Consider the following 14,649-nt stretch of genomic DNA (forward strand, 5'->3'; position numbering starts at 1 on the left):
AGGTCAGAACTGGTAATATCTGGACATTTTCTTTTTGAACTTTGGAGTATGGACTCCTGGTTTGGGAGTGTGCAGAGGAAGCTGAGGGATTCAGTGATTCACAGTGACAGGCAGAAATAAAAGTGATATTTCAGGAACATTATGTTCCTTTGCCATTTAAAATAAAGGGAATAAGAAAGTCTGATCCTCAGGTCTACAGTATACAAAAAGGTGCTTTGTAAACAGAGGGCAAGTGAGGCAGGCAAAGAAGCCTGGAAAATATAATTTATCACACAGCTTTGCAGTTTTTCACATGAATTTCAGCACTGCTGTCATGACAGGGAGATCTGATTAGATACAAAATGCAGAGAGAGACATAGTGTAAATTCTCATAAGCTAGAAAAATTGGACCACTTCAAATTAATTGCCTATTCTCCAGCAGACAGCTGTAAAAGGGTTAAGTTAAAGTGGAAGCTATATTGATCAAATCATGTATACATGTGACAGGGATTGATCAGAGCTGCATCATTAAGTTAGGCTGCTGACCAAAACTGATTAGAACTCAAAAACGAGGTATACAGCATAAAAATCCAATTTAATGGCTTCTGAGCTTACTTGAGTCTGGCTAATGTTCCATCAAATCAGAGTAGCTGAGGGCTAAACTGGGTTAGGTTCAGATGTGTTCCATATATCTAGTTATACTCTGTACCAGGTACATAGATGTTGTTCATATAAAAATATCTCTCTACATACTGCTGTGTGAGAAACACAATAAACTTTAAGTAGTGAAAATTAACACCCTTTTTGTCCATTCAAACAATCATCTATATGTACATGTGATAGAAATAAAGGAGGGATTCAGTATTCAAGGTGAAATACTGGCTTGTAAAAGGCATGCAACAGCAATGGTCTGATTCCAGGCATGTTGCACTGGTACTGCCAGAGTCACAGTTAATATTCTGGTGAGGACATCAGACTGCAACAACAGCAGTTGCGATTTCAGGTCCATTGTCATGTCTTAAAAAGAGGGATTCAGCCTTCTGAGAGATACTCCAACTGCAACTGGTCACTGTATTATCTCTGTATTATTCATTCATATGTCATCTACCACAAAAACATCTAAAGCTCTCATCTGGTGAATATTATTTGCTGTGTTTGGTCAGCCAGGTTGCTCATATGTGTGGAAAGAAATGTGAATATAATTCTTTATGTTTTTATGACATGGATCTGAGCATCTCACTGTGCCAGAAACAACTTTGCCTGACTGTGTTGGGCCGAACCAGCCTTTCCTCCAAGTGATTACACAAAAGCATCATAAGGGGAAAAGCAAAGGATTTTGTTGTGTTTAAGTACCTGTATTGTGAAGGGTGTGAGTTTCTTTTTGTTGATTGTTCTCTCATCAATGGTATCTGGCACTGAAAAGTTGATCATCTTACTGGAAATAAAATAAAAAAAACCCCAAGAAATACATTAAGCTATGTGTGCACAAAATACAGGTTCTCTACATTGCAGGACAAATCAAAGAGCTGGAGAGTTACTTAACAAAAACAGATTATCACCCTCTGCTTCTACATATATACACAGAGGCACACACTCAATACTTAAGGAATTATTTTGGGCTACATACAGATTGTACTTAGGTGTGAGGCCAAGAATGCCACAAGGTGAAGTTGTGTAAGAAATTTATTGTGTCAAAAATGTCTGAGGAAGCACTCAGTATTTTGTGCTATTTTGTGTGAAACACCAAAAGTCCTTGGGCAAAAATAAAACCAAGCAGCTCCTCAAATTTCACTTACTTCATTTAATTTTAAGTGTCTAGAGGCAAGGAAAAATTCTCATTAAGCATGAAATATGCTTTATATTTCTGAAGATAAAAGAAGCACAAAAACCCTAGTATTATCAAGGCCCTGAGTCTGCAAACGCTCCTGAGCTTAATGTAAATTCAGCAGGTTCACTTTGAACAGAAATGTGAGTTCTTGCAGACTCATGGTTCCCATTTGTGAGAAGGAAAGGTATCACTTACCAAAGCACTATGCCATCACCGACTGCCTGGAAGAGGTCATCTGTCTCTGGATTCATTGGCACCACGTGCTTGCAGTCAGGGTCCTTCTCAAGGGCTTTGTTAATCCAGTTGACAAAGGCATATTTTTCTTCCTCTGTGGACACAACATCAAATCCATCAGTTTGCTGTGCAGTGCCTCTACCACCGTTTTACTGACAAGGGCAGAACTCCTGGGAGAGCCTTTCCCACCAGTGTGACAGATCCACAAAACCCTGCATGGAAGAGGCTCTCAGGAGACCAGCAAAGGAGCGGAGGACAGCAAAGGGCTTGAGCTGGTTAATACTCCCTCAATACCCCTTCCCACTCACTAGGGTTGTGCTGGGTCATGAGATCAGGCATATTACAGAGACTGGTAATGAAGTCCATGTTGTTCAAATGCATAGTGCAGATGTTAAGCTCTGCAAGTGGTAATTTGTGCTTTCACTGTCATTAGAATGCAGTGTTGTACCACTCTGCTAAACAGAAACCTCACATAACTTCAAACAATTCTGTATTGCACATTACATCCTCTTCATGTGGAATATCTAGAAAAGCCTGGCCAGGAGTGGGCTCTGACAAAGAGCACTCAGAGGGTAATGGGCAGATGTGCCAGTAGCTCAGCAGGGCTGAAGCACAGCTATCCTGTACCAGCAGCAGCTCACATGGCTCCCAGTAGCTCAGAGGAGGTGGTAGATGGAGTCCTTGGAAGCATCCTCTGTTCCCCCTTCCCCAGAGAGAGCCAGTCCCCCCCTCCTGTCCCTGCAGAAGATTGCCAAGGGTAGAACCTCCTCTCCATGGAACTGCTTCCGTGAGGGCTGTGCCCAGCAGGTAACGACAGCAACCAACTGTTGTGTGACAGTTGTGCCCTCCATGGGAAAAAGTCAGGAACTATCTGGTTGCAAGGGGAGTTTATAGAATGAGTGCCTGCTAAAATGTGCAGGGAAATGGGTCACCAGCAGTGGGGAACCTCCCTGGTGAGCAGGGCCAGCAGTGGGCAGGTGTTTGTGCTGCTGCAGCCAGGGCTCACTGGCTGCTGTCAGGGTGGGACAGCTGCACCCACCTGAGTAGGAGTGCTGCGTGCCAGCGCTGGACTGCTCCGACGTGCCGCCGATGGCACAGATCCCCTCCTTCTTGTTGATCTGCTTCCGGAATGACTTGGCAACATCATCACTCTTCAAGTCTCGGAAAATCTTTCAAGCCATGAGAGAGGATTTTAGAATTTTGGAGAATTAAACCAAGCTAAAAGAGTGATCTCTTGGGCCAGGAGACACATTCTCATTGCTTCATGAATAGGGAAGGGCAGCTTTAGTATTTTCAGTGGGTTTCTGGGTATAATCTGTGTATCATCTGCTGAGGTACAAAAGGATTAAACTCAGCTTTTATGCTTTCAAATCAGGGAACAAAGATCAGCTAGGTAATAGAAATGTTACTTTGGAGCACAGCAGTTTGGGTTTGAAGAAACAGCAAGTAAAAATATACTTCTCCATCCTGAGGGAAATTCCACTATTTTAGCATTTGCCTTTGACCCAGTTCAGACCAGAAAAATAAGTTTTTTGATTAAAAAGTGCCCCTTGAAGTTTTCAGTTTTGATCTGCTAACACTTTCTGTAATCATCTAGCCAGAACATCATCTTTTTGCAGTGTATAACTGAAAAACTATATCTTGCTGCATCAACCATACTAAATGATATGACATTTATGCAATGAGCAGCTGTATTCACATAACTTGTCCCAGTAAATTGCAGAATTTCTAGTTTGCTTATTTTCTGCTTTCAACTCTTCCAGTGAGGAGACTCATTGGATTAATGAGGTGCCCATGAGAGCCTGTGCTTGTGCCTCTGCTGTGCCTGGGGGATCACCCTGAGTTACTGAAATAAATAACACCTTACTTACTGAAATAAATTCATCAAAACTGATCCTGCCATTCCCCGTGGTTGTCAGACTCTGAATGAGCTCTCTGGCTTTGTATCCTGGGAGAGGGAGATTGGCAGCCTTCAACACCTCTGTTAAATCATTGGTATCAATGAAGCCATTCCCGCTGATATCTGCAAAGATAAAAGCAAACTTTTACATTCTACATCAGCCCAGTGCCATTTCTGCACATAAAGGCTGATGTTGTTTTATCCAAGGAAAGGTACATTATATACAAAGATTTGTTGTCTTGAAATCTGGTATTTTCAATTGCTTTGGTGTTATTCACACTCAAGAAATAATTACAATCACTTTTTAACAAAGAAAAACTCACAGTGATGAATTTATATGTTTAGACATATAAATATCTTAACAAAGCTAGGTTTAAATGGATATAATTACTATTCCAAGGTTTACACACTGACAAATGTGATCTATAGAGGAAGCATCCCGTCCACAGAACAGCTAAAGAAAATAAAGTTGACACAATACACATATGCACTTATCCATAGATATAATTTGTGATTTTGGCCTGTTTTCTGGATCTAATTACATCAGAAGTAGGCTGGAACTGCATATGGTCATCCTCAAAATAAATATTTCTGTGTTTCTCTGTGATGGTGCTAACATGAATGCTCCTGCTGAGGTTCCTGCAAGTATTTGGTAGAGAAGATCACCAATACAGGATAGTATTTGATCAGAAGATCACCAATACAGGTTCATAGCCCTTTATTCTCCACTTAGTGAAAAACTCCACAGATAAAAAGCAAACTGAGTTTATTCCGTGGAGAGTTTCTGTTAAAACACTGTGGTTATGACACAGATATATATATCTATATATAGATATATAGTTATATGATGTATATATATACACATGCATGCATGTATATATATATATATATATAGTTATTTATATTTGGCTTTTCAGTATCTGTGTCTTTCTTTTTCTGTAGGCTTCTTTTCCCCATCCTGGAGGCTGAGGTGATTTCAGAGCAGCGTGAGCTGACTTCCTGCATAGGAAGTTGCAATTTGAGTCACATGCTGCAAAAAGACAGTCAGCTCTCAGCATCAGTAGCAGGATTAACAAGGATTGCAAAGAGCATCCCATCCATCTCACCATGGCATTCAACAAAAGGATCTGGACTTGGAGAGGGAAATGTCTGGGAGAGGAATGAGAGCTTCCTTCCAGCCTTTGGGGGAGCAACCAGATGTAGTGGAAGGTGTTCCTGCCATGGCTGTGGGGTGGGAACTAGATAATCTTTAAGGTCCCTTCCAAGCCAAACCATGCTAGGATTCTGTGATTTGCCTTCTCAGGGCATTGGGTGTACGGGACATTTAGAGGGACCAGATTTTTAAGATTGCCAGACTAGACTGTTGTGTGCTCAGAAATCAACCAACCACCACCTGAATCAGCACAGACAGCTGATGAGTGCATAATCCAGTGAGGCTGATAGGAGTTAAGTGAGCTGTGAGAAATTCTGTCTTTTCTCTTTTTTTTCTCTTTTCTGAGAATTTGGGTAGACAGTGATGGGTCTGTGTGACTTTAAAGAAGACAAATCAGATGAGATGTCAAAGGTTTGGAAAGAAAACACACGGTAGAAAGGGCTTGAAAGGTCATTGTGAAGGGATTACAAATTTTTTATCCATCTGCATATTTGTCCTCTCCACACTCTTCCTTCCCATAGGGAATACTCAATTTACATTAAAATAGGACCTTTTTGTCTTCCAAATAATTTGTTGTGAATAAACAATATTCTTGGGAAGACACTTGAGAATATTTCCAACATGGTTTGCTGTACAGCTTTTGAGGGTTTTTTTTTTTAATCCTGCTGGAGCCCCAACACCCCCCTGTGTAAGAGGCCAGTGCTCTGCAGTGAGATGATGTGGTTTCATCTGGGAGGCCTGCAGTGGCAGGAAAAGGGCTTTCTGTGGGTGATGTGTGATCAGTGCTGGAACAAACTCCATTTCCTCACAGCTGGTCAGTCAGACCATGAGAAAAGAGCTGGCCACAGGTTCACACTTCAGCAGTGCCTTTGCTGCTGGCTGCACTCACCAACTTTGCTGAAGGCCTCCCGCAGCTCTGCCATCTCCTCCTCGGAGAAGTGCCCTGTTGATGCCATCCTGACTTCTGTGAGGGGCAGGTCTGCAAGGAGAAGACACTTGTTTCATTTGGTGCTTTATGGGTTTGCAGCTGTGATGAAACAGAGAGAGGTTTTCACTTGGGTTTTCAAAGCTTTGGAGCAGCTCGCCATAGCTGAAAACCCAGCTCCTCTCTGCATCCTGAAATCAAGTGAAGGGATAAAATCCTGTGTACATGAAATACAATTCCATGTCCCTCCTGTTGTTTTGCCAGGCCCTGCTCAAAATTACAACAGTTTTATTTATACTAATTAACTGGAATTAAATCCTACCTCTGCTGACTTTCATTTCTCATGGAGAAAATGGACTAAATGGTGCTGGTTCTTGTTATTCCCCCTTGGAAACACATTTATCCAGTCATTTCTTCAACAGTGCTCACAGAGAAGCAGCCCTAGGTGCTTCCCAAGGCTCTGGGATGGAACCAGAACCTCAGGGGACATTTGCACCACTTACCTTTGGGTACCTAATGAGAAGGCTGCTCACCCTGACAAGGTGGAGGGATTGAGAGAAGCTCCTTCATAAGGTGCTCAGAGCACCAGGTCTGGCTTCCCAAAAGTCAGCTACTTCTCTCCCTGGATATGTGGGAGTTCAAGTATTTTCCTCCCAAGGTGCCTAAGTTAGTGCCTGAGGCTGGGTGGCTTTAGGAACATGTGGCCAGAAGGAGTTTTCCTGTCTTTCCTCTCATCAAAGATATAAAACAGGAGCAAGGATTAGACTTTCACTTTACAGGCACTTTCCTTAATAACCAGGAAGGGAAAGTTCACTTTCTTTTATGGCATCATTACGTACACTGCCAGAAGATGCACATTATCCCCACCTGCTTTTTCAGATGGGGATAATGTCCCCATCTGTCCTACTGTCCCTTGAATATATTCATGAGGAAACTATTCAGGAGAGAGACTATCTATTATTCTATATTTGTGAGAATGACTATAGTGTCCTATGTCTCTTTAAGTATTAATTAACCAAACAACTATTTAAATAGAATGGAATGGAAACCTGAGTTGATCCTGGGAAGTGGTTGCTGTAGATACAGTAATCAAATGAGAGGAAAAAAATCAGAAATATGCCATTCCCAAATTAAAATTCACACTGCATAATTAAAAAAAAAAAAAAGAAAAAAAAAAGAAAAACCAAAACCTAGATTTGCAATTTGTGTAAAAACACAGAGTTATGTACAGCCTATTTGGGCTTCAGAGTCAATGCTCTGCAGAACTCATGCATTGATTCCTTGTGTCTGTGAAAACCACTATGGACACAGCTTTGAAATAGCCCAAAAGCAACTCATGTGGTTAACTTCTTGTCTGCTGCCTCCCAGTAGCATCATGCACCCTTTTCCTGCCTAATCACTGTGGTTTTAGGATGAGGACAGCAATAAAAAAATCTGTTCATTCACTCCGACCTTGATAACTAGAGAAGTGCAGCAGAGTCCATGATGCCATTGCTCTTGCAGTGGGTTCTAACCACCATACTTTCAAGGACTACCTTTCAAAAACCCCTATGATCCACTAGCAACGTGGGTTATGTGTGTTAGGGTAAAATTAGATCTATACTCTTCCCCCGGTCCGTCCTGGTATCTTTCCTGCTTCTGATTCCTCACTGCCAATCTTTTTCTGTTGCCTGCTGTGTGTTTTTACAAATTGTGGGTTAACTAAAATGCACCTGGCCACATGAAAACCTTACACTATCAGCCAGAAAGTCCATATTCCTTGGCAAGGTCATTCCTTCTAGTCCACTCACTTGATCAAGCAATATAATTCACAACACAGCTTTAAATGAAGCATGAAGACTGTTCTAGGCTTAAGAGGTAGGAAACACTACAGGCTTTTGCCTATAAGATTACTTTTGCAAAGTAACTTTGAGAAAAAAATATCACCAACATAAAATGGCCTCTTACGAGGAAGTCATGACCTCTGATATGTAATTAAGTAATCTGTTAAACACAGAGAATCCTATTAGAAGTACATATGTTTACATATGTGGACATTTATACTAATTATAGGATGAAGGGCTTTGCTGTAATGACCCGTTTTGACTTCTTTAGGTCAGCATTACCACTGTTGTGAAGGTAACTACACCTAGCTGAGCAATCAGATTCATCTCAGGCACACACCAAGAACAAGGACTGGTCCTCCATCACCTGCAGGGTGGCTCTCCTCAGGTGACAGAAGGATGGTCACTGCCTGCTCCAACACACAACTGAGCTTCTCCCACAGATTCGCCCTCACAGCACCTCTTGACTTCAGCCTGTCAGTTCCAGTGGGTGTTGCTAATTAATACCCCACTGTGGTTTCACAACAGTGAGATTCAGAAAGGCACCAGAATTTTCAGATTTAAAGGCTTCAGAGTTATTCCCAACAAAAAATCACTGTCACTTTTTAAATTGTTCAAGTAGGAAAAACAAAACATAAGGAAATCAAGTGAATGAAAGTCCAGAGCTTCAGCAACACACAGCAAAAAAAGGAGAAAATCCCCTTTCAAAAAGCCACCTTCCAGTATTTAAAATGCTTATTTTGCTTAAATCATTAAATGGTAATATTGAGGCACAGAGAGGTGTAAAATGCTTCTGGATAGTAGTAGAAGAGGTCAGGCCCAATATTTTTTACTGATTTAACCAGCCAAGAGCAGAGCCACATGCTTCTAGAGTTCAACCTCTTTCAGCACTTCACCATCTCCCATGCAAACTGAAAATACTTTGGGCATCCCATCAAGAGGGCATCCGACAATCCTGAGTGAATAGTCCAATCACTGATAACTCACAAGCACACAGTGCACTGCTCCACTCCAAACTGTTTGCAAAATCAGTATGACCTGGCAAATGCAGAGAAAAAATGCAGAGGGTGATATAAGAGGAAAGGAGAATATGTGGATGAGCAATGATGATGAGCAATGTGAACAAGTTGAAAGAGCTCCTTTGGGGGGAACATTTGTTGAGGAGCCACCTGAGGAAGGAGCAAAGGGAAAACCAGCTGGTGAGAACCAGGCAATGGCTTTGAGCAAAGTGATGGATGGCCAGAAGCAAAGAGAAAAGCTGGGAGGGGGAGAGGTTTGGCAAAACAGAGGGGAGTTTGGTGTAGACTGAAGACAAACAGCTTAGCTGTCAGCACAGATGAGATATTGAAGATCAGGAGCAGCTGGGAGGAAGAATCTTGAACTTGGTATGATGGAAGATCAGTGAAAGAGCTGAAGTGTCTCAGGGAGAATGAGGTGAAAGTCAGCACGTGCTTAGATGCTGAGGCAGTATGCTGAGATGGGGAAGACACCTCCCTGGGTCAGTGCAAGAAAGGCACTGGAACTGCCAACAAGAAATAAATGGAAGGTAATAAACATTCAGAAGGTAAATAGAAAACTCCCTGAGACAGTCTGAGATTCAGATGGCTTCAGGACATCCGGATTACAACATTGCCTGGAAGCAACACTTCTTCCTAGTTTGGCAAGCTGCATAAACCCACTATTGCAAAAGCAAAACAAAGTTGTCGCAAATACACTCTTTCCTCCTCAGAAGACTGCTGAGTTACCGGTTGGTGTAAAAAAGGGAAGAGGTTCTCACCTAAGCTGCTGAGAATACAAGCAAACTGGTACAAAAGAGCCTCTAGCAAAGCACTCCCTTCCCAGCCATCATTTCCAAACCAATATGTCACAGCCATGCCCTAAAAGCTTCCTTTTATTTGACCTTATCCTCAGAAGAACCTATGACCACACTGATGTTTTAAGAGATCTAATAACAAACTATTTTTGGACTGGAATATAAAGGAAGAACTAAAATAATCTTAAACCTGAACATAATTGCTAAATTGAAACCCAGGGATATTGATGTTCTTTCATTTTCTTTTCGATTTTGAAGCCATTCTAAGAGGAGCTGCCTGGTTATGCATTGCTTGGCAAAGTGTACATCCACCATGCACTATAAATAATAAATGGCAAAGCCATTAAAACGTCAAGGTTTCCAAGACTTGTATTAAATGGTTACCTTGTTTGATACTTTTCTCCACTGCTCTGGTGTTTAAGCTTTGTTGCAAGCAAGACAATTAAAATCTTGAAGACATGAAATGGCACTTCATAGATAGACGTGAAGTTGTACCTTTCCCCAAAGCAAAAAAGCACATTTCATGGGACAACATTGTCCTTCACAAACATGTTTAGTCAGGAACAACTTAACTGTGAATTTAGTTTCAAGAAAGTCAAAGACACTACTAAAATTTACTCACTTTTACTCACTTTCTACCATCAGGGCTTTATTTTGTGTTAAGGCACTGGTACTTTGCTAATTATATGATAACTTGTCTGGCTGTTGGAGAGGGGCATGACACATGTTCCCTGGCATATATAAATTTCCTGCTATCTTCTCCTCAAACTTGCTTATTTTTTCTGAAATTGATGAAATAAGAGGCACTGGCTGTTGCAAAACAGCTGTCAGCTGTTTCATGGGGCAATGTGAGACTGTCCCCCTGCACACACAAAACTCTTCCTTTCACTTTGCCAGAGCTCATAGCTCTAGCTCCTTTTCTCTTTCTTTTCTCACTCACAAATTCAATTTCCAACATCCAGCTTTCTGTAAGGGCTGGGGAATACTTCCCCAGCTCTCTTCTGCAATAGACTTTCCCTCCCAGCTCACATCAAAGAGGCAGCCCCAGCAATCCTCCCCCAAGGCCCAGCCTGCCCTGGATCATGCCATCAGCAGGGAGGATTAGAGAGAAGAGTCCTTAGAATGGTGCAGAAACTCTCGTGACAGATCTGAAGCATCTTGAAGGCCAGAAAAGTACAAGGGAAAACAAGAGTATCTCAGACATATTCAATATTTGTCCCACATTTATTCCACCTTTGGATGCCTGCCTATTCCTGGTCACTTCAGAATATCCTTGATAGGATATTCCTCCCCAGAAATATTTCCCTCTATCTTTCTCTCATAAGTCTACACACAAGTCCATATATCCATATGCATTTCTGTTCAAATTATTTGTCTCAGCTGATTTCCTACAGTGTGGAGGGCTGAAGAGGAGACAAGAGAAGATTTTTGAGCTAGGTTCTGATTCTTTCCTCCTGGAGACAAGTTTTTGCCATTTTCATTGTCACTAAAGGGTGACAAAAAGATAAACTATACAGTAGATCTCATGTTGAAAGAAGAATCAAGGTGACAAAACTACAGCAGTGTGGCCTAGAAGTTCCTCAATTTTCAAGTTTCATCTTGTGCTCATCAGCAAAAACCTTCAACTAAAACGCAGCAGGCAAAGCCATCTTGTTAGCAATCAGCCAAACATGTTCTTTAGCATAATCCAGAATAGCTCATCTCTCAATTAAACTTCAGTCTCAGCATATTTGCTACTCTCATGCTTTTCTCCTACATATTTATTATTAGCTGTTATTTCTCTTACAGTTCTGATCAAAATAATGTACTTACATCCCTGCACCAGCAGGGTGATCCATACTGCACCCACAGCAAAATAGGATAGCAGCTTTAATGCTGAATTAAAGCGAGCTGCCAGTGATCATTCACAGTGATAGCTCGGGGTACCCAGCCTCCTTAGACAAACAAACAATCCCATCGATGTCCTTTACTCTTGTTTGGTGTCACAGCTTCCAGGCAGACTGAGGGGATTTTTTTTTTTTTTTTGTGACAGCTTTTTTTCTGCTCGTCATGTAAGATGAAAACTGGAGTTCATATGTCTCTTCCATGCTGGTGAGTAACTCAGACAGCTGCTCACCATGGCTGACAATATCAGCAAACACAAACACCTTTGGAACCACATGCCAATTGGACACACGTCTTACACAAGGACTTTGAAAATCATTTATGAAGCACAAACTGCAACATTTTCAAACACATGAGGTTCACTAAAAAAAGTTAGTTTTTCATGTTATGCATGTTGGGCTGTGACAGTTTCCCTACTGAAATAACTACAGATAAATATGAGTATTTTTTTAAAATTTCCTTAAAGATGCTGAGCTAAATTTTAAATCCTAAAGTAGACAGAAACATCCTTTGCTCTGTTAACAATGGGTAACTTGGATCACAGTACCTTCAGTTTGGGTGGCATCTTGCTGTTTAAATCAGAGAGGAGTCTTTCTAAAGATATGGCAAATACCTCCTCCCTAGTACATTATAAAGATTCATGATTTAGCCCACAATAAATGACAGTCTTCACCTCAAAGGTTTTTTAAAAGACTGGTGTCTGCAACAGCAAATCTTGCCATGTATGTAGGCACTGGGATTATTAAGATGTTGCACTTCATATGGTTTTTTTTTCCTTATACAATTTGAAAAAAAATACAGAGAAAATACATTTATCACTGTTCAGAAGGAATACAGCAATGCCCATGAGTTATTTGTTAATGTTCCATTTCATAAAGGACCTCATTTGTCAGTTTGATGCCCGAGTCCTAAATCAAATACTGATCAACAGTAGGGAAGGGAAGGGAAAATCCACAGGGTCTGGAAAGAGATGGAGATCTCTTTCCAATATACCACTCAGTGGCAGGAAGGGCTAATCCTTCAAGGAAATTAAGACATTGAAAAAGCAGAGCTCTGAATCTAAAAATACTCTCCTTATGTGTCTTGTATCTGTCAGATACATCCTACTAGGGAGACAGCATTGAGGTGCATATTATTTTTCAGAGTCTGTAGCATTTTTCTTAAAAAAGAAAAAAAAATTGATCCAGTACCCTGCATTTCTTGTTGGGTCACTTATCTTTCTCATCTCTTTATCAACACAGACTAGCTAGCTTTAAAGTGAGAACATTTTTCCATAGATAAAGGAACATTTTGATTCTCAAACTGACAAACAGTTTCAGTCATTCAACAGGTGTCCCACCCAGTTCCATCTTCACTAACAAAGGGGAGAGAAGAGGAGAGCATCTGCAGGGTCTGCTTTGGATATAGGTATGAGACTCTATCCCAGCACAGCTGGGGTGGTAGATGGGCATAAAAGCTTGGAGAGACAGATAGAATCTTCTCTTCCTGTTCCTGTGTGCTTCAGCCTGAGGCTGAGTGGTCAGGTCATGAAGTAGTGACCCAAATGTGCTGTGGAAGCCTGGTAACTGACGCAAGAAAGAGAGGAGACAGCCTCTGCTTCCAGTTCATTTGCAGGAAAACAGTTCCTCTGTGCATGGAAAATATTAAAAATATGTTCCAGCTGTAAAAAGGAGGTTTTTAGATACAAACACATATTTGCATTTGCCTGGTTCCATGAGGATTTATGAATCTGCTGCTGTCTCTCCCATGCCAGGAGTTGAATTCTGTCCTCAGTTTTGCAGGACACCTCAGCGATTCCAGCAGTGACCAGGCCCTTCCACCCACAAAATCAGACCAGAAAAAGAAAAGCACATCTGAACATAGCCCTCCTTAGAGCTGTGCTGTTGCTTGGACCCCTATCCTGTGACAGTGCTGTGCTGGGAGCTGTGCTGAGAGTGTGCAGTGGGAAACTCAAGCAGCACCTGGAGCAGCAGAAGGCACAGTCCTCCTGCTCCCCTTTCCTCTGAAGAATGATTTGGCTTTATGGCATGGTCCCCAAGCCTGGACATGCCACTCTCCTCTCTCACAGCCTCCATGTCCAGGACACCCTACTTGTTTCATCAAGGGGCAGGAATTTATTTCCCATCCTACAGCTTTCCCCTTGGATAACTGTGGAAATGCACAGAGCATCCAACAGACCCTCCTGTACTCCATCCTGCAGCACCTAAACACTGTTTCAGATTTTCTCCTAAATATTTTTCATTTTGATAAACATTTTACGTTTTGCATCAGCATTTCACTGGAGTCTGCTGTTTTGCATGAAGGAGCTGGGTATGAAAATGAGCTACACTTCTGAATGCACTTTATTCCCCTGATCTCCCCCATCTCCTTCCTTCCCCTTTACTCAATCACTTCCTAGCTCTTTCATGCCTTATAAAAACATGTGGCAATGACTTCTACAGTAGGTTCTCTAACAAGATAACTCCATTCCAAGCTACATAGCTGTTTTAAGCTGCTCATGACTGAAATCAGAAAGAAATGGGGTCAAAAAAATTGAGAGCAAAATACAAGACAATGGAGTGTGTTGTAGGTTCTGTGAGTAAGAGAAGAAGAGCAACACCACTAGATTTAAGGACAAACATTTTATGACCATAATAATGTTCAGTCCAAGGAGACACTCTAGTCCAGTTGAAGAAGCAGATTCAAACCCAGTAAGATAACACATCCCTTTTTTTGACCTTCAGCTTCTGAGCTAAGTAAATCTGGACCTTACAGTCAGGATGGAAGCAGAAATTCCTGCTCATGTTACCAGCAAGCAGGCAGTACTTCCCAGAGGTACTTCCCAGTCCCTCCTGGCTCTAGCATCACTTCTCAGTGGAGTTTCCCACCACAGAGGGGGTTTCCACATCTCCTGTCTACTCATGAGAGCTTCCCCAGCTCAGGAGGCCAGACTGCTCCTGTGGGCAGGCAAGAGGGGAGGAAGGTGAAACCTGCTGGAGTTCCTCTGCAGGAGGGGTGCCAGAGTGTGATCTGCTTTCAGCAAGGTGGTCAAACCTCATCTGCTGAGCAGCCAGCTGCATTTGCTAGAGATCATCTTCACCTGACACCTGTAGCAGTACAAGATCAGTCAG

General features: G+C 41.8%; 1 protein-coding gene across 4 annotated transcripts in view; it reads right to left on the bottom strand.

The window, feature by feature from the left end:
• LCP1 (lymphocyte cytosolic protein 1) overlaps window positions 1-14,649 on the bottom strand; it is a 50,894-nt gene that overhangs the window by 14,883 nt on the left and 21,362 nt on the right. For all 4 annotated transcript variants that reach the window (XM_036392057.1, XM_036392073.1, XM_036392082.2 and 1 more), the window contains exons 2-6: window positions 5,984-6,073; window positions 3,913-4,064; window positions 3,081-3,210; window positions 2,003-2,135; window positions 1,333-1,414 (exon numbers count right to left, since the gene is read on the bottom strand). In XM_036392057.1, the coding sequence (XP_036247950.1) occupies window positions 1,333-1,414; window positions 2,003-2,135; window positions 3,081-3,210; window positions 3,913-4,064; window positions 5,984-6,050 (564 nt within the window). In that variant the 5' untranslated portion in view covers window positions 6,051-6,073. The remainder of the gene's footprint in view (window positions 1-1,332; window positions 1,415-2,002; window positions 2,136-3,080; window positions 3,211-3,912; window positions 4,065-5,983; window positions 6,074-14,649) is intronic.

This window comes from Molothrus ater, chromosome 2, assembly GCF_012460135.2.
Source record: "Molothrus ater isolate BHLD 08-10-18 breed brown headed cowbird chromosome 2, BPBGC_Mater_1.1, whole genome shotgun sequence".
Classification (NCBI taxonomy): Eukaryota; Metazoa; Chordata; class Aves; order Passeriformes; family Icteridae; genus Molothrus; species Molothrus ater.